Source organism: Crotalus tigris, unplaced genomic scaffold (assembly GCF_016545835.1).
Source record: "Crotalus tigris isolate CLP2741 ecotype Arizona unplaced genomic scaffold, ASM1654583v1 scf7180000019856.1557650, whole genome shotgun sequence".
In the NCBI taxonomy this organism is placed as follows: domain Eukaryota; kingdom Metazoa; phylum Chordata; class Lepidosauria; order Squamata; family Viperidae; genus Crotalus; species Crotalus tigris.
In genome coordinates, this window is record NW_024097742.1 from 452,942 (window position 1) to 480,116 (window position 27,175).

The 27,175-nt window shown below is 36.8% G+C and overlaps 1 protein-coding gene across 6 annotated transcripts in view; it reads right to left on the reverse strand.

Moving 5' to 3' along the window:
- Window positions 1-27,175, reverse strand: part of RCOR1 (REST corepressor 1) — a 345,293-nt gene that overhangs the window by 41,971 nt on the left and 276,147 nt on the right. For all 6 annotated transcript variants that reach the window (XM_039364835.1, XM_039364837.1, XM_039364836.1 and 3 more), the window contains 3 exons: window positions 22,173-22,225; window positions 12,579-12,740; window positions 9,877-9,995 (listed from right to left, as the gene is read on the reverse strand). In XM_039364835.1, coding sequence (XP_039220769.1) covers window positions 9,877-9,995; window positions 12,579-12,740; window positions 22,173-22,225 — 334 coding nt within the window. The remainder of the gene's footprint in view (window positions 1-9,876; window positions 9,996-12,578; window positions 12,741-22,172; window positions 22,226-27,175) is intronic.

Genomic DNA, 27,175 nt, shown 5'->3' on the forward strand with positions numbered 1-27,175 from the left:
ATGTTGCAGTATATTTCTGCCCAACCCCAGAGTTATGCATTTGTTATTCAGTAAAGAATTGAGCCTTTTGTTGTGGTACCCAGGCTACTGAATACTACCACCACCACCACCCCTTTGTAGAAATAAAGCCTGGATTAACACTATTATAATTCAGTTACAAGGTGAAGATATTTATGTTCTAACTGGCATTTAATCTCAAACAAGTAATACTGTTTATTACTCATTATAAACTGTTACATTGTTTTATGGATTGTATCTATGAATTCCTACAATGCACATTTATTGTCATGGAGACTCATACAGATACAAGTTAACTTGCTGGACAGAAACCTTTCTGTTTGTAGACTGGGTTTTCCCATAAGGATGAAATCAGTAAATATTACATCGTAATCTACCTTTCAAGTACAGGTATATAAGCTGCAGGTTCTCAAGCTGTCAGTGATAACTGCTTGGGGGTGGGGTGGGGGGTGTCATAAGTAAATATGAAAGTCGTCCTAGTTGGTAGGGAGGTTAATGTATGCAGAGCAGGATCATTGCCCAAATATGTTCCTGTTCTGCCTGTGCCAAGCAAGTTTCAAGAGAGCTCCAGTTCTGTGTGTGCAAGTTTCTTTGCTTGCACTTGGAAAGCTATAGATACAGGCAGTCCTTGATTCACACCTAGTCACATAACAACGCTTTGAAGTTACAACAGACTTCAAAAAAGCTACTTACCACCTATCCTCGGAGTTAAAACTGCTGTACCCTGGCCCCTATGGTCACATGATTGCATTTAGGGCACTTGGCAACTGACTTGCATTTATGACTGGTTGCAGCATCTCACAGTCATGTGACTGCAATTTGTGACTTTAAAGAAGAATATATATATAATATCACTGCTGATGATATTATCTAGTTTGGGTAAGGAAACATCTGCAAGAAAACAACCAAGCTCAGAGAGCACCAAGGACCCCTCAATTTGTAAGTTTTTTTTTCCTGTTTCTAATATAAAAAAAAAACCCATTGGATATATTGGATTTGCTCAACCATGTGATTCACTTAATGACCACATTCACTGTAGGACAATTGTAAAAATCATGTCTAGTCATGTAGTGCCTCAGCTTATGATTGCAATGACTTACAGCCAAAATTCTAGGCTCCACTGTGATCATAAGGTAAGGACGATCTATACTCAGAATTTCCTCTTGCTCTGCCTGTACTTGCCCAGCCAGGGAGATTTGAGAGAAGGATTGCAATTAGAGGATGGTTTCTTACATAGTGGTGGCCTTTGTTATAGCATCTACTGTTTCAGCAATTTTTGAAATTTCTGTGGAATAAAGTTCAGTATTAAAGAAGAACTACCAGAACTACCAGAAGAACTACCAGAAGTACAGGCAGGATTTCGAAGAGGCAGAGGAACTAGAGATCAAATTGCCAACATACGCTGGATCATGGAGAAAGCTAGGGAATTCCAGAAAAACATCTACTTCTGCTTCATTGACTATGCTAAAGCCTTTGATTGTGTGGATCACAACAAATTGTGGCAAGTTCTTAAAGAGATGGGAGTACCAGACCATCTCATTTGTCTCTTGAGAAACCTATATGCTGGTCAAGAAGCAACAGTGAGAACTGAACACGGAACCACTGATTGGTTCAAAATTGGAAAAGGAGTCCGGCAAGGCTGTATACTGTCGCCCTGCCTATTTAACTTATATGCAGAGCACATCATGAGAAAGGCAGGGCTAGATGAATCAAAAGTTGGAATTAAGATTGCCGGGAGAAATATCAACAACCTAAGATATGCAGATGATACCACTCTAATGGCAGAAAGTGAAGAGGAACTAAAGAGCCTCTTGATGCGGGTGAAGAAGGAGAGTGCAAAAGTTGGCTTGAAACTCAACATTAAGAAAACCAAAATCATGGCATCCGGCCCTCTCAATTCCTGGCAAATAGATGGGGAAGAAATGGAGGTAGTGACAGATTTTATTTTTCTGGGCTCCAAGATCACCTCAGGTGTGGACTGCAGCCAAGAAATTAAAGACGCTTGCTCCTGGGGAGGAAAGCTATGGCAAATCTAGACAGCATACTAAAAAGCAGAGACATCACCCTGCCAACAAAAGTGCATATAGTCCAGGCCATGGTTTTCCCAGTTGCAATGTATGGCTGTGAAAGTTGGACCATAAGAAAGGCTGAGCGCCAAAGAATTGAGGCCTTTGAACTATGGTGCTGGAGAAGACTCTTGCGAGTCCCTTGGACTGCAAGGCATTCAAACCGGTCAGTCCTAGAAGAGATCAACCCCGACTGCTCTTTAGAAGGCCAGATCCTGAAGTTGAAACTCAAATACTTTGGCCACCTAATGAGAAGGAAGGACTCACTGGAGAAGGGCCTAATGCTGGGAAAGATTGAGGGCAATAGAAGAAGGGGACGACAGAGAATGAGATGGCTGGATGGAGTCACTGAAGCAGTAGGTGTGAACTTAAATGGACTCCAGAAGATGGTAGAGGACAGGAAGACCTGGAGGAACATTGTCCATGGGGTCGCGATGGGTCAGACACGACTTCGCAGTTAACAACAACAACCACAACAACAATTAAAGAAGTTAGTAAACTTTAATGTATCGTTCATTATTATTTTATTTTTGTAACTTTTAAAAGTAAGAAAGCTTTTAAGGGTAAGGTAAGGCAAGTTTAAAAATGACAGATTCATCAGTAATGCCAATAAAAATAAGCCTGTGTCAAGAAAGTATGATGAAAGTTACATATATTTTGGTTTCAGAAGTATTTTGGGAGAAAAACAATCTCAATATGTTATTTCTTAGAAAAAGCTATTTGTTGAGATTGTGAAGCCAGGTATAAATTACAGTTAATTTGCTAACAAAGCTCAATTCCCCTCCACCACCATTTTTCAGATATACTTTTGTTTGCTTTCCAAAATGAAAAAACAAAAACAAAAACCAAAGCATATGATCAAATATGTATGAAACGGTTGTGTTTTTAAAGGCAAGATTAAATCCTGACACAGAGTAATATTAGCCTGTCTCTCTGCTTTATCGATAACAATAGTGATAGAACTTAGACTTATATACCACCCCATAGTGCTTTACAGTATTCTCTGGGTGATTTACAATGTCAATATATTGTCCCCCCAAAATCTGGGCCCTCATTTTATCAACTTTGGAAGGACGGAAGGCCATGACCCCTTCAGAATCCAACTCCGGGCTGTGGACAGAATTAGCCTGCAATACTGTAGCCTAACCACTTAGCCACCAGGCGGAATGGGACAACCTGCCAAGGCCAACCTGCCACGGCCAACTCACTGCTGCCAACTTGCCATGGCCAGTTGCCACAGCTACTTCGCCACAGGACAATTCATCATGGCCAATTCGCCATGGGAAAACTCATTGCAGGATAATTCAACAATTAAACATTTTTTTGAATTTTTGTCATTTACATTTCATTTTGTCCCTTCTTCTGCATCAATAATGACCAATAATCTCACCTGATATAAAGCTTTCCATGAGACCAAATTTGACTTTAAAATACAAATAATAAGTGTTATAAACAACCAAGCTATCTACTCAAACCTCTAGAATTTATCAACACTAGCAACTGTGTTTAAAATAAAAAAATATTGTTTATGGACAGATTTGCTAGTTTTTGCTGATTATTACATTGAGATTAATGTGTTTTAGAGTAAAAAAAAAAATCAGCATACATAAAAAGGGTATGCTGCTGACTATTTCAATCCACTAACAGCTTCAATTAAAGAGCTGGCTATATTGTGAACTTTTCAGAGATGGCACATTAAACATTTTCAGGGATGCCTCAAAATCTGAGGAAGATGCAGCACTTGTCTAAGTTAATTTAAATCTTTACCCTGAACTGTATTTTATATTAAAATTACATATATTCTATCCATGAGACAGCACTTCTATCTTAGATATACTGTTGAAGGGAGCATTCATAATATAATAGCACTATTTGTAATATATGTGTAAGATTCAGATTCAATGAACAGGCATACCTTCCCAACAACCCATGAAATTAAAAAGATTTTGCAGAAGCCTATATGATGTGAACAGTTATGTGCAATTAATCTTTTTTATAATTGCTTCAACAACCTACAATATTTGTATTTTTACTGCTGCTCTTTTAAAGCTCTTATTTAGGTTTTCAGTCTAATATGAAAACAAGTAATGACTCATACAACAATGGTTAAGAAGGAAGTAGTTACTAAGATTAATTATTATTAGCCTTCATAAATGAACAACAATTTAGCACCACTTTTCCCTTCTTACTATACTAACCTAACAATTCATTTTTAATTTTTTAAAATTTAAAAAAAATTAAATGGCCCTAACCATTAATTGCCAATACATGGGAAAAGAAAGGATAGACAGGCAGAAAATACTGGATCATTTCTTAGTCAGTAGCAGAAATGAAGGAAATCTGAAATTCGAAAGAAGGTGTACGCAATTTCAGTTTTGAAAGTGATATTCAACACTAATTTTACTTAGACTGAGTATGGGGCAAAATTAATAATTTAAAAACAAATGATACTGATATTTATTTATTTTTTTCAAGCAGAAAATTCCCATTATCAATGAACTTAAGATTAAAATTTATATGGTGCATTATAGCTTCTTCCTCAACTTAATAAAACAGCATGTTTTGACTTCTGGGCCATTCTGGAATCTATATTTTACACTTTGATGAGAAAAAAAAATGTTCATCATATAGCTGGTTAAGTGCCCAAGATGGAACTAGAACTCATAATCTCCTGGTTGTAGCCTTAATTACTATACCAAACTGGCTCTGATATAAAATATCAGATATAAAATAACCATCTTATAACTGATTATAACTAATTAGCATTTCCAGCATATGAACATAATAGAAGATCATTTTATATGCCATATTTCTATAGAATAAATTATTAATTAAACAAAAAGTATTACTTTGCTGCTACTGAATATATGTGTGTCTTTTTAGAAAGAAGTCAGCTCATTCTTAGTGATATAGTACTCAAAACAGAACAGTGGTTCATGTAATGTGGCTGGTACCCTTCACATACTGATTCTATTTTGTAAGTATTCAGATTTTGTTGTTTCTTATGTTCTTTTGAATTATATACTAACAATTTGGAATCAAACAGGAAGACAATGTAAGTCTATATTACATATTCTATGATCACTGAATGATTCTTATTGATCTATCACTTATATTATCTATCTATCTATCTATCTATCTATCTATCTATCTATCTATCTATCTATCTATCTATCTATCTACCTATTAAATTTATTTGCTGCCCATCTCACCGTGGGGCTACTCTGGGCAGCTTACAACAACAAAACAGACAAAAATATAAAATGTAAAATAATAATAGTAATGGAATGAAACAATAAAAGTAAATAGTGGAAGTACAACAATATGACATTTAAAAGATAAATGAAAGGTGATCAGGAAACACAGTAGGCGGAAGAGGAGTCTGCTAGTTAGTCCAGCAATCACCTCTAATGATGTATTCCCCTGCTGGGCCCCAGGCCAATCAGCAGAGCCAGGTCTTCAGGCCATTGCAGAAGGGTAGGAGAGTGGGGGCAAACCCCACCCGAGGGGACAGAATGTTCCAGAGGAAACATGTTATACAGAATATTCTGAAGAACTCAGAAAAATTGAACAATCATTTTTTGACTAGGAATTCTGCTTGTAGGACTATTTACAAATTTATTAGAGTTTGTGTGTGTACGTTTGTGTGTGTTAATATATTAACTCTACATATATAATAGTTAATGACAGACAGTCTAGTATTGTGAATAAGGCGCTAGACTGAGGTTGGGAAAACATATGTTCTAGTCCACCCTTGGCACTGGGTGATTTTGGGCCAATCTCTCACAAGCAGCCATAGACTGTGAAATTGAATAACATCTACAAACTGCACTAGACCAGATGGCCCATCACAATCTATGAGGAGGCCATTATCTTGGTGATAATTTAGTTTCCTTTTTCCTATTGTTCAGTAAACAATTAGGTAAATTAACTGCATAACATGATGTAAAACTGTAAAGTTAAACTTTGTTAGTACATCAAGGTGTACTTTGTAGGCTTCTCTCTCTTCCTTTGAACAAAATAAATAAATTAAAAAGGATAACATTTTAAAGGGCATGTACTTCTGCTTGGAAACTGATTGTTAAAGAGCTATTTAATCATTATGACTGCCACCCAATGAAGAAGGTGAAATGAAATAATACATATGCAGGATTATATTCTATCTGAGCGGAGAATCAATGTCCCTATTCCATTGGTATTATTCACACTGTAATTGTAAAGCTATTCCTTCAATCTGCAAATTATGGGCAGTATAGAAATTTGTCAAAAAAAGAAATTGTTCTTTTTCTTTGGTCCAAGTTGTTTCCTCAAGAACAACTTGAAGAATCTGAAGAGTAGCTGGCTATAAAGTAGAAATCAAGAATTGCATATGATTTTTTAGACAAACAAAAGTTTTTGTCTGCAATCTGGATTAATTTAGAGTAGAGTATATTTAACCATGCATTTGCAGAATTGTTTGCAGATTAGGTTAGAGACCATAGTTTTAACTAAAAATTTTTTTTCCTAATCTTGTCATACATGGGCAGTAATGACTAAACTTTGTTGAACTATGAAGGCATAGAATACTATATAAGTCTGCAATTTTCCTCTGCAATAACCAATAATTGTGAGCTTAGTTAAGGAGGGAATATGGTACTGGGGGCATTGGTATTTTTGAACTACAGTTCTAAATTTACAACAAGTTGAATATAATAAAATGCAACATGCAACTATCCAGGTGATTTATTTCTCAGAATAATTGTTTGGTGAGAAATATAAGGTAGATGTATATTAATTTATAAGTCAAATTCTCAATGGTATGAACAGCTGTATAATAAATCTAATTACTGAAGGAGACAGAGCTGGTAGCTATATACTAGAGTATTTAACTAGGATCCCTGCACTGAGCAGTGAATTCAACAGATTTTCAGCTCCACGAGTCACTGGATTGATCTGTTTCACCTTCAACTCCCAAGAATTCTCATGGAGAGGCAATTCAAATAACCTTAACGAAGAAATATAATCCATAAATGCAAAACATATTACTGAAAATAGGAATATGAATTCTGTTCCAAAAGGAATTACAAAAAGAGGTAATTGTTTAAAAATTGAAAAATTGTTTAATGTGGTGCTTAAGTATCATCCATATTTTAGCAAATGCAAAACATTTTAGTCTATTAAAATTTAAATCCCCAAATGGCTTACTTTCCCACTTCTACTTTGTGTTCTAACTCTTCTATTAATCATCTGAGAAAACATGTGTCCTGACCTGCCTAATGGAAGCTTATTTTATGATATCTTTTAGGTATTCTTGCTAATGAAAGGAAGCATCAGTTCAATGATCTAGGAAAAATTGTTTATTGGTGTTAGAAGAAACAGTATAACTATCAATTCTATAAAGATTTCTCCTTCAGTGATTGGCAACCATACATGACAGGTTACAATCTTGAAGACAAAGGGCCAATTTCAATATATGTTTTCTGATAAACCGGCTTGTTTGCTGAATTTCAGCTATCTTTCAACTATTAAACCAGAAACAGACATCCCTCACAAGCTTATTTAATGTTTAAAATATTTGTACCCGTATTTGTGGCTTTCAATTACCAAACCAAGTACATCCTAAGCCTGCAGTTTATGTAGTTTATGAATGCAAGCATACATGTGCCAGGTTGGCCCCTTTCCCAAAACTGTACAAATGGAATCACCATCTCCATAGCAACAAGCTCTCAGAGTATTTTGAATCAATATTCCTGCACTGAGAGAACACAGTATTAATATAAAGTCCAGATTCTGGCAGATTGTCATGGATTCTTTAAGACCAAACCTATAGCAAATTGCTTGTAAATCAAATTAAATTTATGAGATAATTTAATTCTACACGATGAACAGAATACATATATAAAAAAGCCCCCCAAAATCAAAATTTTTGGTTACATGATGCAAGCTTTCAAATGCCATGAAAAAGGTATTGGTATAATTATTACTCAGAATTAAAAATTCAAATGATTAAGCCTTTTGCCTGTGACGATAAATTTTAAGATTTACTTTAAAAAGGTTATGACTGTTCTTGATTATGACTAACGTTTAATCCTCCAAATAAAGTTCCCTTTCCCTCTGTTCATGGTATACATAATGAAGATAAGATGAAATACAGAAGTCAAATTAAACATAGTTTCCCATGCAGCTACCAACTCACAGAACAACCATCATTTAAAATACTTTTTAATATCCTGGTTTCTTCCAAAGTTGATTCTTGTAGTTTAGATGAACAGGAACTTGCTTATCAAGATATAAGTTGACTGATGCATTAATACAAAGGAAAAAAGGAACATTGCATAGCAAAGAGTTTGGTTATATCTTGAGTGAGGAACAATTCACAGAGCTCTTTTCTTATAGAGCATTTCTGGCATGGGAATAGAACACATGAGTGGAAAAATAATATGGGGAAAAATCATAACAAAGCCTGCAACAAACCTGCCTGGAGTTAAACCTGCAGACAATCTACATGAGCAATTCAATATCAATTGGGATCTTAAATCAATGTTCTGGATAATGTAAGACAATCTCTGTTAATTGGTTTTTATTTTTGAAAACAGTTCTGTGCAAGACTTTAGGGAATGGATTTGTTGGAACTTGTTTGGGAGGAATGGAGCAACAAGTAATCCTTCCTGCACGATAGTTGATTGTCTCTGCAATCAACATGAATATGAACATCAGCTACTTCAACACTGAGTTATGTGATGTCCTTCCATGAATTAGGATGCAATAAAACCATTCAGCTAGTGATGTGTTCAACCAGGAAAACTACCAATATATCAGCATTACACTGCTTACCACAATAAGCCTAAGCAGAAGTGCGAATTATAGAAGACTATATTTCTAACATCTATATACATGATCATAAAAATCAATACATAGGCCCAAGTTTCTACAAAGTTTTAAAGCTGACATGGTAATTATTATGTTTCTTGGAAGAAATGATACAATTACTGTATAAAACATGGAACCTTAGACACACATTCTTGTACAGTAATTATATCTATTCTTATTTACCATTAGAATGGAACAAGCTGCAAAATAAAGCTCAGAATTTTTTACAAAGTATCTGATGTAAAGAAACACAACAGCAGAGTAGCATTTGTACCCAAAATGTCAGCAGTTTACAAGCTCTTTTCTTTTGCCTGTTCTGAAAAGCGAGATAGCTTCCTGTGTGTTAATTTTCAAAGAGCTAGCTTTGAATAAAGCAAAAAAAAGCACAACAAAATTATTGTAGCATAATCCAGATTTCCCCCAACCTACTATCCTCGTATGACCTAGAGAGCACCAGTTTGATGTAGACTTTGGTGGACTTTTATCTATTACATCAAGTGTCTCTCTAGCAAATTTAACCATATTTAAGCCTTTGGTCTTGAAGATGCACTGAGTGGGCAAGGATGGTATGTGAGCTCATTTTAATATATAAGATGTGAGTTTCTGCCATCATGTTTTACAAATTTTTTGTTATATTTTATTATGGTTCCATTACTTCAAAAGGGTCCTGAAAGCCTTGCCTGCAGCGTTAGAGATTCTTCAAAAGTTTCTGCCGTATTTTAATTCTTCATGCAAAAGAAAGTGAACATTATTAAACTCATGGGAAATAACCATTAGAATTATGTGGATCTTTAAAAACAACGTTCCACTCTGTCAAATTATATCAGCTACTTGGCTTTGATCTAACTGATAACAGGAATTCTGTGCATATGGAGCATAAAAGCCTTCAATATTTCATCAAAAGTTAAGTGTGGAGTGCATATTCACAATTGCCTCTGCTTACCTTTCTTCCCTTTCTCTTTTTTGCTTTCGTGCATGACGATCCATGACACTTGTTTTGGTTCTTGTCTTTTTCCAGGAGTAGTAAAACTTTACCAAACTTGCTATTGATTTGTCAGGAAGCTGAGGAACACAAAATAACTGTTGAAAAAAGCACACATAGCAATAATGTGTCCAATAGTGCTGCTTCTCAGCTATGATCCAGTACGAGCAGAAGTTGGCAATTAGTATCTTGGATTTCAAACAGAGCATCCTATTGCTTTCAAGAAATTAATCTGCTTTCAACAACTCTATTTTTTTATTCTAAATCATTTTTTGTGTGAATTCTATAACAAAATAAAATATATGGTACAGATAGTCCTTGATTTACATTTAGTGACCGTTCAAAGTTACAATTGCACTGAAAAAAGTGACTATGACAGTTTTTCACTCTTATAACTGCTGTGGCATCTCCATGGCCATGTGATCAAAATTCAGATGCTTGGCAACTGACTCATATTTATGACGGATGCACTGTCCCAGGGTCATGTGATCCCCTTTTGTGACCTTCTGACAAGCAAAATCAATGGGAAAGCCAGATTCACTTAACAACCATGTTATTAACTTAACTGCAGTATTCACTTAACAACTGTGGTAAGAAAGGTCGTAAAATGGGGCAAAATTCACTTAACAAATGCAACAGAATTTGGGGCTCATAAGTCGAGGACTACCTGTAACAGAGGCTCAACAAGAAGCACACGTACATAAATACATGCTCTCAGATTCTCCTAGGATGTAAGAATTAGGATGAAGCTTTTGAAGACATGATTCATCTGAAACTGCTTAACAGTTGATCGGTAAGGTTGCTGTCCCATCATATGCATCCTTCAAATTAATTTTGGTGCCACTTTCATGTTTCATCACTGGTTTACACTTCCCATAGTCAGTGAAAGATGGCAGCTACCTATTTAACATTCTCAACATTCCAGTTCTAGGAATTCTAGCTCCTAAGTCATTTCCAATATATACAGTGCTAAGTATACATGGCAAACATAGGTTAAAAAAAGGTAAAGGAGTCCCTGCGGATCTTACTCCGCTAGTCACTGCTGACTGTAAGGGGCTGTGCTCATGTCCATTTCAAGGCCAATGAGCCAGTATGGCTCAAAGACATTTTCACTGTCATATGGCCAGCATGACATCACAGAAGACTGCTACCTTTCCAGCAGTAGTACCTATTTATCTACTCGCATTTGAATGCTTTTGAACTGCTAGGATGGCAGAAGCTGGGCAAGTAATGGGAGCTCATCCCATTGTGTGGCACTCAGATTTCAAACCTGGATTGCTGGCTTTTAGCCAACAAGCCCAATGTCTTAACCGCTGAGTCACCACACTGCCCCAGGCAAATGTAGACATGACATACAAAGGCAACTGTTAAACAGTAAAAAGCAAGTAAAAATATGTCTTAAGAGAGAATCACTGCTGCTTCCACTTCATTTATCTTCCAGATCATGATTTGGAGGACTGACTGAATTCAATTATTATTTGCTTGTCCAGAAATTTTTTACTGGGAATGAAAAATACTAGTGACCATAAAACATTCCTTTTCTTCCAATAACAGCATTTTTTTCATAAAAAGTCTACATAGCTAGCCCTAAGTCTTATAACAAAAATATTTTATGCCATAAGATTATTTTCTGCCTGTTAAAGAACTAGTTTTATGCTATCAGAAGGCAAATCAGCAGCAGAATCATAGATCATGTCATAGAATCAAGGGATGGAAGGGGTAATTTAGAACATGGAATCCAACTTCACACAGATATTCAAATCAAATTATCCTCAAAAAAAGTGACGACTTAGTCTTCAATGAGACCGTTTTATGGATATCAGAAGCGCAATTCTTTAACTCTTTAAAACATTCAATAACCCAGAACAAACCAATTTGCTGGTTTGAAGAACTGGAAAAAATTCTTAAAAGCAGGCTACTAAATTGGAAGTCTTGGCCACAAAAAGAGAGAAAATGGTTATTTCATCCAATTAACAGCTTGCAGTTACATGTGTGCCCCTCAAACTCCAGTGATTATCAATATAAAAAATTTATTCTTTAAAATATCTTCACAGAAAAACAATTCTGGAGGAAAAAGAATGTTTTCAGTGTTTGTGTCACTCAGATAATGAAGGTAGGTTTAAATACAAGTAAAACTGATATTTAAACATCTCATATTTCTACCATCTTCTCTTTGAGTTTTATTTCAAAAATTGCTTAAATCTGGCCTGTTGCTAAGGTTTTCAGATATACAAACATGTATGAAGCTATATTCAGAAAGTGTGGAATATTTTGACAGACCATTACTGCAATGTACTGTTGATTTTACAAAAATGAAAAAATAATTTGACATTATTTTCCCTCTGTTAAAGATCTAAAAAAATGATAATGAACTGGTCCTTTATAGTACTAACATGCAGATACTATTATTCTGTACAATGAAAAGTTTTGAATATATTACATTATCGTCTCCAAAATTCACTCAATCCATTCTTTTTCCTGGCTATAATCAATATTGGGTGGTTGCATATTGAACTTTGTAAATAATAAAAAAGGATAAAATGATGATACATGTATTCGGATAATAAAAACTAATCATTAAAATATGGTACATGTTAACTCCCTCATTTGTTTTTAAGTCAAGAACTTTGCATTTGCAGTCTCTTGCACTTGACCATCCTTACCATTTGCTGAATTCGATGAAAAGTTTTCCCATGGAAGCTGAAAGCTTGTTCAAACAATACTTTGTCTTCAACCGTCCATTCATCTGGGAAGGGGGTGAAATTGGGTAAATCTGCCAGAGATTTCTCGATGTTATGTTTGTGCCAAAACAGCATCCCAAGGGCCTGCAATGGGGAAAGATGGAGCAGAAAGAAAAGCCCATAATCAAAGGAAAACAGTAATAATTCTGGCATGTTTACATTAAAAATAGCCAACCACAGCACAGGTTTTAGTGGTGTGGTCTGTTTAAGATACTTCTCAATTGTCCTCTGCGACAACAGTCACACTGTATTCTTATTACACAGACAACTAGAGAGACAGAAGGAAGCAACATAGAGATTCTCTGTTAATATCACTTATGAACTTGTAGACATAGGACTCTTTATAAGCACTGTTATATTACAATGTTTTCTTTTGAAGTGATGAATAATACAGAAGACTTCAATCTAGAAATTTTGCAAAAATACACAATGGGTTCTGAATGCTGTGAAGGCATTATCTTTCTTCTCCACTAAAGCACTATTGTATGGTGAGTATCCATGGGCCTCCAGAGTATGTGTTCTATGTGTGTATGTATGATGTCTTGAGGCCACTGGTGCAAATTACTGCATCATTTTGACATCATTGTGACTTGTAACATAAGCCTACAACAGATATAGAAGTAGATGTCATCACTGAGTTGTTAATCTGCAAGTTAATTGTATAATTAGTATATAAAATAGCCCCCTACAATTTGAATGTAAGAAAACTGGACATTCTATGAGAATGACCGCTTTTGTATAAAAGAAATGAATCCTCAAAAATGCTCACAACTTTAATTGTGAGCATAATTTAATGAATAATAACAACAACAACCGCCACCATCCTGCAACAATATCTGTAATAACATCAAACATCCACATCTGCCTATCCCAGGTCTTTGGTAAGGACTCAACAGGTAGACAAAATGCCAAATCCAGTCTGAACATCTGGCTGACTGTGCGATGATCCATAATAATAATAATAATAATAATAATAATAATAATAATAATAATAATAATAATAATAATAATAATAATAATAATAATGTTGCTCCAGTTGTTTTGGGATTGCACCCAAGGAGCCTATGACTATTGGTACTACCCTTGCTTGCTTTTGCCACAGTCTTTCTATTTCTATTTGTAGGTCTTTGTATTTTGTTATCTTCTCCAGTTCTTTCTCTTCTATTCTGCTATCTCCAGGCACTGCCACGTCCACTATCCAGACTTTTTTGTCTTTCTTATCGACAATTGTTAAGTCTGGGGTGTTATGTTGCAGGTGCTTGTCTGTTTGAATTCTGAAGTCCCAGAGCAGTTTAATTTTATCATTTTCTATGACTTTCTCTATTTTATGATCCCACCAGTTTTTGCTTACAGGCAAATGATATTTTTTGCAGATCTTCCAATGCACCATTGTTGCTACTTTGTCATACCATCAAACATCCACATCTGCCTATCCCAGGTCTTTGGTAAGGACTCAACAGGTAGACAAAATGCCAAATCCAGTCTGAACATCTGGCTGACTGTGCGATGATCCATAATAATAATAATAATAATAATAATAATAATAATAATAAATAATAATAATAAATAATAATAATATGAGTTGTTTTGGGATTGCACCAAGGAGCCTAACTATTGGTACTACCCTTGCTTGCTTTTGCCACAGTCTTTCTATTTCTATTTGTAGGTCTTTGTATTTTGTTATCTTCTCCAGTTCTTTCTCTTCTATTCTGCTGTCTCCAGGCACTGCCACGTCCACTATCCAGACTTTTTTGTCTTTCTTATCGACAATTGTTAAGTCTGGGGTGTTATGTTGCAGGTGCTTGTCTGTTTGAATTCTGAAGTCCCAGAGCAGTTTAATTTTATCATTTTCTATGACTTTCTCTATTTTATGATCCCACCAGTTTTTGCTTACAGGCAAATGATATTTTTTGCAGATCTTCCAATGCACCATTGTTGCTACTTTGTCATACCATCAAACATCCACATCTGCCTATCCCAGGTCCTGGGTAAGGACTCGATAGGTAGACAAAATGCCAAATCCAGTCTGAACATCTGGCTGACTGTGCGATGATCGATAATAATAATAATAATATTGTAATGGAGTTTAGCTTGGACAAATGTGCCACACTTACTATCAAACAAAGAAAAATAGTGAAAACTGAAGGAATCAAGATGCCCCACAAAAATAACATTAAGAGTCTGGATGAGGAAGAGTACTACAAATACTTGGGTATTTGAGAGAGCTATGCCAGAGGTTCAACCATACTGGACAGGTCTCATCAGAGGAGTCAGACAAAGAGTGTCTCTCCCATAAAAAGTATGGTGAGACGTAAATTGCAGAATGCCATACCGGCTCGGACGTCGCCCAGGTTAACAAGGTCCGCACTAGATATTGGAGTTCCTGGATATCTGGTGAAAAATGGATTACAGGACTCAGGACTGTTGGCTGAGCAACCAGGGCCAGCAGCTGCAGAACTACTGGAAGAAAAGGTGTTTACCCATCGCAGATACACAATGATTGAAAACAAAGAAATAATGATCTGTTACTACAATATCAAGTCCAACAAGAAGAGGATATCTAAAATGAATGCACCAGTTCTGGAAAGAACAACATCCAGAATCAGAAATAACAGAACAGAGACTAGCAGATCAACGCCGATTTATAACACGAAATAAAATATTCACAGAAACAGAATTGGACGAACTGCAAAGGTTTACCCAGGGCAAAGAAATCAAAGCCTTACCAGAAGTAATTCAGAATGTAGAGGCAAACCAGGGGGAGTTGGCAGTGAAGGAATCCAGCAGAGATATACAACTGTTCTCATTTGGAAACCAGGCACCTCTTCCTCAGGAAGAACAAAACCCTCTAACTAAAGAAATAAAAGAATTGAAACAAAGAATAACTGAGCATCTAGAACAGCACAAAAACAACAGAATAAGGCTGCCTGCATTGAAGCTTGTTCCAAAGAAACAGCTAGCACAAGCATTAAAAGATGCAAATACTGCAATATCAAGTATAAGCACCAATTCACTGCAAGAAACAAACCAACTAATGTACAGCACAGCTGCAGTTATAACAGAATACCTGGGATGCAAAATCAACAAAGAAGAAAAACAAACAAACAGTGCACCAGAAAAATGGAAGGTTAGACTAGAAAATAAGATCAGCAAGTTAAGATCACATGCAAGCAAGCTAGAACAGATGAAAGAAAAGAAGCTGAAGAACAAGAAGACCAAAGAATACCTAATCAAGAAATAACCACTTAGAAACAAGGAAGATCAAGGAAGCACTGGAAATAATAAAGCAACAAATAACAGCTATAGCCAGGAAAATCAGTAGATATGAAGCTCGAATTGCAAACTATAGGCAGAACCTCCAATTTCAATCCAATCAGAAACGTTTCTACCAATCCATCAATGGAGAAACTGCAATGTATCAGTCAGTACCTGACAAGGAAGAAACAGTGCAGTTCTGGAAGCAGATATGGGATAACCCAAAGAAATACAACAAGGATGCGACTTGGTTAAAAGAGGTGGATGCAAATAAAACAGAAGTTGAAATGAAAGAACTAGTAATAACAACAAAAATGGTAGAAAAAAGAGCAAAGAAAATCAAAAATTGGTCAGCACCAGGTGAGGATGAACTGCATGGGTTTTGGTTGAAACATCTAACTGTTATACACCCACTCATTGCCAAACAGTTCAACAATATACTACAAGGAGGAGAAATTGAAAAGTGGCTAACAAATGGGAAAACATACCTAATAATGAAAAATCCAGCAAAAGGGGCAACACCAGGTAACTACAGGCCAATTACCTGCTTACCAACAACTTTCAAATTACTAACTGGGGTGGTAGCTGATGCAGTACAACAGCATCTAGTTGAAAACAATCTCTTTCTACCTGAGCAGAAAGGAAACCGCCCCAATAGCAGAGGAACAAAAGATCAACTCCTAATAGACAAAATGATCTTGGAAAACTGCAAGAGAAGGAAAACCAACCTGAATGTGGCATGGATTGACTACAAAAAGGCATTTGACTCTCTGCCACATGATTGGATAATAAAGTGCCTAGAAATAACAGGAATCAGTAGAAACATCAGAAAATTTGTGCAAAGATCGATGGCACAATGGAAGACACAGTTGCAGATCAATGGTGAGAAGCTGGGAGAGGTTAATATCAAGAGAGGAATATTTCAAGGAGATTCCTTATCACCATTACTATTTGTTATTGCACTGTTTCCTCTGTCAACAATACTGAATAACTCAGGACATGGCTATCAAACATCAAAAACATCTGCCAGACTATCCCACCTCCTTTATATGGAGGATCTGAAGCTGTATGGAAAAACATCATCTGAAATAGAATCGCTGCTCAACACTGTCCGTATATATAGCCAAGATATTGTAATGGAGTTTGGCTTGGACAAATGTGCCACACTTACTATCAAACAAGGAAAAATAGTGAAAACTGAAGGAATCAAAATGCCCCACGAAAATAACATTAAGAGTCTGGATGAGGAAGAGTACTACACATACTTGGGTATCCTTCAAGCTGACAATATCAAGCACACTGAAGTCAAGAAAAAGATTAGAGGTGAATACATCAAGAGAGTGAAGAAGATCTTAAAGTCCAAACTCAATGGAGGAAATACATAAAGGCAATCAACACCTGGGCAATCCCAGTCATTAGGTACACAGCTGGAATAGTGGACTGGACTCAAGCAGAACTAAAAGCAATGGATAGGCAGACCAGAAAAATAATGACAATGAATCATGCCCTTCATCCACGCAGTGACATTGATAGACTTTATTTACCAAGGCAAATAGGTGGGCGTGGAATGCTACAAGTACATCAGATGGTTGAAGAAGAAAAAATGGCTTTGGAAGAATATCTGGAGAAAAATGATGAAGATGCACTGAAATTAGTATATCAGGAAGGCTTACTAACTACTGGAGAGACCAAACTGGCCTACAAGAAAGACCAAATGAAGAACAGAATAGAGGCATGGGAAGACCAAGCACTACATGGCCAATACATGAAAAAAATAGCTGGGAAAGCAGATAATAATAAAACCTGGCAATGGCTAAGAGCAGGAAAATTGAAGAAAGAGACCGAGGGACTAATTCTGGCTGCACAAGACCAAGCCTTAAGGACAAATGCATACAAAGTCAAAATTGAGAAGACAGCAACAGACAGTAAGTGCCGCCTATGCAAAGATGCTGAAGAAACAGTGGACCACCTGATAAGCTGCTGCAAGAAGATTGCACAGACTGACTACAAGCAGCGGCATGACAAAGTAGCAACAATGGTGCATTGGAAGATCTGCAAAAAATATCATTTGCCTGTAAGCAAAAACTGGTGGGATCATAAAATAGAGAAAGTCATAGAAACTGATAAAATTAAACTGCTCTGGGACTTCAGAATTCAAACAGACAAGCACTTGCAACATAACACCCCAGACTTAACAATTGTCGATAAGAAAGACAAAAAAGTCCGGATAGTGGACGTGGCAGTGCCTGGAGATAGCAGAATAGAAGAGAAAGAACTGGAGAAGATAACAAAATACAAAGACCTACAAATAGAAATAGAAAGACTGTGGCAAAAGCAAGCAACGGTAGTACCGATAGCGATAGGCTCCTTGGGTGCAATCCCAAAACAACTGGAGCACCACTTGAACACCATTGGCAATGACAAATTCGCTATTAGTCAATTGCAAAAGGCGGCCTTACTAGGAACTGCTTCCATCCTGCGACGATATCTGTAATACCATCAAACATCCACATCTGCCTATCCCAGGTCCTGGGTAAGGACTCGATAGGTAGACAAAATGCCAAATCCAGTCTGAACATCTGGCTGACTGTGCGATGATCGATAATAATAATAATAATAATAATGAAACGTGTAACAGTGATATTCATTGTCATTGGGGCACTGGGAACTATGTCCAAAACTTTGCAAAATATTTCAAGAAACTGCAGCTTCCTGCAATAGCTCCAGCAAAAAACTGCGCTACTCGGAACATCTTACATTTTAAGGATACCTGGTTGATACCTAGGATGCTGGTAGCAACCCGTGTCAACCATTAGTGCCAGTCAATTTGAATGTTCAGTTGACTGAGGTTCACATCTAATGAATAATAATAATAATAATAATAATAATAATAATAATGATGATGATGATGATGATAATAATAATAATAATAATAATAATAATAATAATAATAATAATAATAAAGTACTAGTACTACTACTACTAGTAGTAGTAGTAGTTGTAAGGGACTTTGGAGATCGTCTAGTCCAACCCCCTGCTCAGGCAAGAAACCCTATACCATTTCAGACAAATGGCTGTCCAGTCTCTTCTTAAAAACTTCCAGTGTTGGAGCATTTACTGCTTCTGGAGGCAGGTTGTTCCACTGATTAATTGTTTTAACTGTCAGGAAATTTCTCCTTAGTTCTAGATTGCTTCTCTCCTTGATTAGTTTCCATCCATTGCTTCTTGTCCTGCCTTCAGATGCTTTGGAGAATAGCTTGACTCCCTCTTCTCTGTGGCAACCCCTGAGATATTAGAACACTGTTATCATGTCCCCCCTCGTCCTTCTCTTCATTAAATTCGATATACCCAATTCCAGCAACTCTTCCTTATATGTTTTAGCCTCCAGTCCCTTAATCATCTTTGTTCTCTTTTCTGTACTCTTTCTAGAGTATGGAGGCATTTTATCTAATTAACTAAGAGAAATACTATTGTGTTTCATCAGGGTATTTTGGGGAAGTGTGAATAAAGGATATCTGGAAACCCCACTCCATTCTAAATTTTAACCTCATTTCAAAAGTCTGTTAGTTCCTGTACAGAGCAGCACAAAAAGATAGCTCTACTCTAGTACACAATACAGTTTCTGCAAATCTATTTAATTCTGTAAATCAATGAATATATATGAAAAGGGGCTACTTATTTAAACAAAATTAAGCAGATATTCAAGTTTACTCAAGTAAAATCTTCTATTTTGATCAATTTCTGCAGTCATATAGAGAATCCAAATTTCCTGGACTAAAACTTTGACTCAGAAAATTCAAAATTAAATGATAATTCTTCCATTAGGGTTTCCCAGTCCTTCAAACCCATTTTGCAGTATAGTATAGTATAGTATAGTATAGTATAGTATAGTATAGTATAGTATAGTATAGTATAGTATAGTATTAGTATTAGTATTAGTATTAGTATTAGTTTTAGTATTAGTATAGGGAAGGGGAAGGGGAAGGGAAAGGAAAGGAAAGAGGAGAAAGGAAAGAGGAAAGAAAACTTAAGAAAAAAATACTGCTTAAAAAAAATCTGTGGCCCTATCCATGTTGTTATTTTGTCATTGTTGAACATCTAGGGAGTTTCCGTTTTGACTATTTTCTTAGCATGGTTTATTGCAAGCATTTAACATATAATAAGTAATCACAGGAAAGATCCTACCCTTTTCAAGTCTCCAGTAAGGCATGCCTCATAGAACATGAAATTATAGGTCCCTTACTTGGGTCACTTTCAAGTGTTTCAAATAGGATGGGCTTCCCAATAATCTTTTCTTTAGGCAGATTTAAAAGTTGAGAAATAAAGAAATCCAGATTCATCTAAGGCTTATTTCTTTTAGCTATATTAGCTGAATTATAATACCTTATTATATCAGAATGAGAAAACATACAGTGGACCAGCTTTTGTTCAACTATAACTTCCAACATCCCTTATCACTGACCATACTGACTTAAGTTGTTGCTTTTATTTCTGGAGGGACACAGGGGCAGCAAACATTTTATTCTCAAGAGCTGTGTTGTTTTAGTGGAAAGTGTTTGGGAACCACATATTGATAGGGTTTAAGGTCAATATGTGAGAAAATGTTCTTCAGTTCTGTTCCCTCAGCCCACAAATAAACACTAACACTATCACATTGGTCCATCTACTGACCTGCTGATCCTTCCATTATCTTTCACCCTCCCTTACCATGTATTCTGTTAGTCTACCCCCCCCCCCCAGTACTTTACTGACCCCACATTAGAACTCTGACATGAAAAATAAGCTCTGACTCAGAGTGAGGAAAACAGAACAGCTGGCAACGAAAACAAAAAGGCTAAAGAGAAGCACTTCCAAGTGTATTATTATATTAGTGTATTGCCTAAACATTTCCAACCTTTATGCGTTAGTGGTTCAGTTGGACTAGGGGTCCTCAAACTTGGCCACTTTAAGACTTGTGGCCACTTTAAGACTTCCTCATGCTGGCTGGAGAATTCTGGGAGTTGAAGTCCAAAAGTCTTAAAGTTGTCAAGTTTGAGGACCCCTGATTTGGACTGCTGAGAACATATGGTGAGCACTCTCATAAAGTGATAGATATGGTGAGTTGAGCCAATCCTAGAACATCCATGCAGAAGGCGTCTTTGCAATCTCTGAAGTCAATGAAATTCTTCTGAGCTCTAAGTGAATGCATTACTGAAATATAACTTGAGGCTGGCAGTTTGCTGAATGCAATTCATTTTTTTAATTAAAAGAAAATTAAAGAGGGACAGGAGCTTGACAACAGCTGTACATCACTTTAGGTAAGGTCATGGGTGAGTTGGACTATCTATAACTTAAACGAAGTGTGTGGCATTAGAGCAACACAAAACTGATGACCTGTAATTGGGCGCACTTGTACCTGGCTGCCAGCTTACTCTTCCTTCACCTTCCAATACCACCAGGGCAGAGATGCATGCAATAGATTTTCCTTCCATCTGAAACCCATTTGGTTTCAAAACATATGAAGGCTGTTCTTAAAACCTATGGCATGATCTGCTTAAGAGACAGAGATTATTCATTTTCCCTCACAACATAAATAGCTGTCTAGGTCTGTCCAGGAAATCCCTGGAAATTTTCTATAGAAGGTATTTCTAAACCTCGGAAGTGACTTGTTTTGTTTATAAGTTGGGAGGTCTATTTCATGCTACATTTTTAATGGCTAGAGGCAGCCATTAAAAATTCTAATTTGACTTTTTTTAAAGAAACTTAAAGTGAACATTCTATTTGGAGTAATTCTCTGCATTTATCTGGGTAGTGCATATTCTTTTTTATTATTCAGAAATAAATATAAGGAGTCTGTGTTTAAACAGAAAATCATCATTTGGCTTCTGCTACGCAACTGGCCCTGTCTTTGGCTGTCTCTTTTATTGAGCTTCCTGGAAGAGCTCATTTAGTTTCTGCATACATGTTTTAGTCAAGATTTTTGTGTAAGAGTGCAGCTTGACATTTTGAATAGGCAGAATTAAAATGACTGCATAAAGTTCTATATATGCAAATATCATACACACTAAAAAATATGGTAACATGGTTAATAAAAGTCACCTAAAGCCAAAATCAACATACTGAAAGTCTTTATAGTTACTTCTGCTTCTCTTTTACATCATATTTTGTATTTACTGAAAATAATAAACCAAGTTGTCAAAAAAAAAAAAAAAAAAAACCCACCCCTGCCCCAACTGGAGAAGGGGAGAAAACACATTTAAACATTTTCCAACTGTTTATTACCTGTTCCATGTTGTACCCATGTTTTTCTTTTGCAATAGCAATGTATTCATCCACTGCGAATAGAAAATAAAAATAAAAATTAGAAAAACAATTTCTATTCTATAAAGAAACAAAAAATTGCTTTTTATATAGCAAAGGTAATAATTGCATCTAGATAGTGAAATCTTTGGGAAGCTTAAAAACTATGACTATAGCTTCAAAATCAAATACTTGAAGTCAACTTATAACTTGTCTTATTTAGAATTTGTTAACCAAAGATTTCCAGCTTGAAGATGCTATAAAGGTAAGTACATCCATGTTGTAAATCTATTCCCCCATGCATATACCAGAATGAGATAACTGTTATCATTAATGTGTTGTCTAAAAATTACTAATCATTCTACAGATTATGATAATGGTTTCAACAGTCAAATTTCCAGTTTTAAAAAACCCCAACATGCAAAATAGGGGAAAGGAAGAGGAAGGAAAACAAATACAGGTAGTTGTGTTAGACATTTCACAATTTTTCTATTTTATCTGATTGGATAAAGTGGATCATCCTGACTCTATCCTTCAATACAACTTCATTCACAACTCTTAACTTCCTAGTAGATGGATAGAACCATGGCATATCTTCTTTTGTGCCAGAGCAACTGGCAGCTGGTTTTGTGCATTCTTCCAAAATGCAAAAAAAGAGCAGAGCTTCCTGCTGTTACTTGCTCACAGAGGGAGCCAAGCTGGACATCCTACACCATGTTTTCAGGAGTGACAGGGGCTAGACATTCCCAGTGGTCTATTAGCAAGGAATAGTCTATCTCTTCTGGGACTTGTTTAAATCTGCAGATGAAAGAAAGTCCTTAGGAAATATAAGAACTGTCATCCTAAGACTGATCAACAAATTTAGCTGAAAGAGATGCCTTTTTAATTGGGAGGGGATAGGTATTTTGTTCTAGACTGTAATACAGCCAACTGTAGTAATGCAGAATATACCATTCATACATTACAAAAACAACGTGAGATTTTTGTAAATCAAAAAGGCTCAAACATTTGAAGATGTGGCCAACTACATATTATTGCAGTCATGGTACAACAGTTTCTTTGTCATTATTGTAAATAATACAAGTGACCAAAGACAAAGAAGAAAATGCCCCTTATGTCTGCCTTGTAGTTGAAAAAGGAAAAGGAAGAGCAAACTTCCTACTAGTAGAAAGAAGCATTAACAGGATTGGCACCATCATAAGATGATCCTCAGGGGAAAAATCTCTCACCCTAGTCTTCTCTAACTGCAGAAAATCTCATACTGTACATACACAACCTTGGTGCCACTCATCAAATCAAAATTACAAGTTTTGCATTTAAGAAAAGTATTTTAACCATCACAAGCTCACAGAAACAAATCCAAAAGAGTCAGCTGAGTGAACAGATTTTTACTGGAGTGATATGAAAGAAGCAGGCTTTGTTTCTTTCATTTATTTTTTTTGTAATATATTTTATTGATTTTTTTAAAAAAAACATAAATCACTTAATAATTGGTGAACAGTGTGTTGTCTGGGTTACATTTGTAAAACAATAACTAACAATTGATTTCTATAATCCATAATCCACATAATAGTTTTTGTTGATTTCCTCTTTTCCCAAAATATCCTCTTTTGCAAATATTGAGTTAATACAATTCTTACTGTTTTGATAGATAACAATATATAATTTTCCCAATAGTCCTAAAAATAATAATCACATCAATATAATATTTCTTTTCTATCCAATCATTCTGGTTGCCTTACCATACATCCTGTTATAGTCCTTATTTTAATTTGTTTCTCCCACCAAATTCTAGATATTCTTACTGGTTAAGATTTTCTCAAAAATTAATTATATTTAAGAATTTAACTCTATTTTTCCATATGAACTATCTCACACTTTTACATTTCTTAAGAAATAGATAGAACAGTAGAAAAAAAGAAAGAAAAACAAGAGTAAAGAAGCATAAAAAATAACATAGTACTTAAAATATATATCCCTCCTAAGCTAATATGTATTTATTTCCTAAATTTCTTATTCTTTTTAACTATAATTAAAAATATGTTTAATCTTTCAAAATTCCATTTAATACATCTAGTCATCTAGTCCTTTAATTCTTAATTTTTTATCCATTATAATTTTCTTAAATTCAATCACATTTAAGTATCTAAAATATTTCTTTTATCTAAGTCATTTCAACTTTTTTATATTATATCATTATATCATATCAAGAAAGAGAACAAAAAAGGGGAAAAAGCATACTATATTATATTTAGAGAATTTGTCCCTCTTAGAGTGACATATATATTCCAAAACTTTTCTATTTCTTTAACCATATTCAAACAAATGTTTCTTTTTTAAGTATTCTTTCTGGTAAGTCCCATCATCTATTTTCTTAGTTTCCACTTTAGTCTTTTTCTTTTGCCCAATGTCTTTCTTAATCAATGTATTTTGCTGAATCAAAAAGTTTTTCCGTATATTCGTAAATGTTGCTGTAGATATAAAAAGTAAATCAAGAGAAGTGTCTTTGTACGGGACTTCTGCCTTTCCATGTTTGTTGAAAATCTTTTTCTTTTTCTTTCTCTCTGCTTCTCTTATCATTTCCTTTCTCTCCAATGTTCCTGACACCTCTACAGTCCATTTTATCTGATCTATTTTCTTGTCCTCAGATTTATTTTGTAGTCTTAAGGGATGGAGCGTTGGCTTACCTGAACGGCTTTTCTCAGCATGATGATGAAGAATCCACCAATGGGTTATTTCAGTCCTCCTGCCCAATCAGACTAAGTTGTCAAGTTGTCACGCCTCCTCATTATCTAGTTACTTCCAGTTTCATCGATGGCGTAGCCAATGACAACAGTTCGACGTGATGACTCTCAAGCAGGTATCCAGAGAAAAGCAAGCAGAAAAGCCCCCCCTAACTAATCACTAGATGGGAGGGCGTGGATTCTTCATTATCATGCTGAGAAAAGGTGTTCAGGTAAGCCAACGCTCCTTCTCCAGCATGATGACTGAAGAATCCACCAATGGGACGTATCAAAGCTCTCCAAGTCCCTATGGGTGGGGATTAGTTGGGGCCGGTCCCATTGATGGTGTGACTACTTGTTGTAAAATACGTCTACCGAAAGCGGCCTCAGCCGAAGCAAACTTGTTCAGACAGTAATGTCTAATGAAAGGTGATGGCAATGACCATGTCGCTGCCCTGCAAATGTCCTCAATGGACGCCTGGGTTGCCCACGACGCAGTTGTGGCAGCACTGCAGGTGGAGTGAGCTGTCACATGAGGAGGAATCTGCAAGGCCAGTGAGACGTATGCGCTTGCGATACAGGCCCTGATCCACCTACCTATGGTGGAAACTGACACCTTTTGACCCATTGAAGAAGGCTGAAAGAACACAAACAGATCTTCAGCTTTACGGAAGGGTACCGTGAGCTTGACACAATGGTGTAAGGCTTTCCTTACATCAAGCATGTGCCATTGCCATTCCAATTCCTGTGAAGGCTGAGGACAGAAATCTGGAAGAATGACCTCTTGTGCCCTATGGAATACTGTATTTATTTCTGGAATAAATGAAGGGTCTAGTCGGAAAATCACCTTGTCCCCATGAAATGTGCACAGGTCCTTCCTGACCGACAATGCAGCCAATTCCGAAATGCGCCTAGCCGAAGTAATTGCAATCAGGAAGGAGACTTTGAGTGACAAGTGTTGCAAAGAACATGTTTTAAGTGGTTCAAAGGGAGGTGAGGTTAGTGCCTAAAGAACCCGAGGTAAGTCCCAAGAAGGATATCTATGAACCACAGGGGGTCTACTGTTAGTTACTCCCTTGGGGAAAGACCATATGGCGGGGTGCCTTGATAAAGACTCAGAGGAGTCCCACGAGAGTACAGAGGAAAGTGCCGCTAACTTTCTGCGTATAGTGTTGGGCGCCAACCCCTTTTTGACGCCCTCCATCAAATATTCTAGCACCCTGGGAATGGTTACCTGTGACAGACTCACGTGATTCCTGTCGCACCATCGACAGAAGCTCTTCCATGTATGGTCATAAATACGGTTAGTCGCTGGTCTCCTGGCTGCCTGGATCATATCGATCACCTCCACCGAATATGATTCCCTAGTCAGGGTGCGGCGTTCAAGTGCCAGGCGGTCAATTGAAGCCATTGTGGGTCTGGATGCTGGATGCGTCAACTGTATCCGGATGAGAGATACTGTATGAGGATGAGAGACTCACCAGGTCTGCGAACCATGGTCTTCTGGGCCAGTGAGGAGCTACTATATAAAGATCACTTCCGCCTGTTCCTCCAGGATCTTTCTGATCACTGCTGGAAGTAGAGGCAGTGGAGGAAAAGCATACAACAGCCGCCCCCTCTGCTCCCCGGGAGAGGAACCAAGAAAAGAATCTGGGCAGCTGGGTGTTCTCCGGGGAAGCAAACAGGTCCACGATCGGATGACCAAATCTGTCCGAAATTTCCCTGAAGATATCTGGATGTAACATCCACTCCGAATGATCTACTGTCGACCTGCTGAGGAAGTCTGCCTGCCGAGTTGCCTCTCCCGAGATATGCTCGGCCCTGATGGAGAGCAGGTGTTTGCTCTCCATTGCCCAGGAGCTCAATGCTCGAGCCTCTGTCATGAGGGACTTGGACCGGGTGTCTCCTTGTCGATTCACGTGAGCCTTTGCAGCCAAGTTGTCCGTCAGGACCAGCACATGATACTCTCGGACTACCGTGTGGAATTTTTTGAGAGCTAGGTGTATGGCTCTGAGCTCTAACCAGTTTACACTGTTTCTCAGGTCTGTCTGTGACCACTGACCCTGAGCCATCTGGGATTGGAGATGTGCCCCCCAGCCAAAGAGACTTGCGTCCATGGTCATCTGAACTCGACTGGGCTCTTTGAATAGGGTTCCCTTGTGAATAGCCGATGAAGTCCACCAGCTGAGAGATAGACGTACCTGATGAGGAACCTGGATATACTGGAACGCTGTCTCTGGTATGGGAGCAGGAACCACTGCA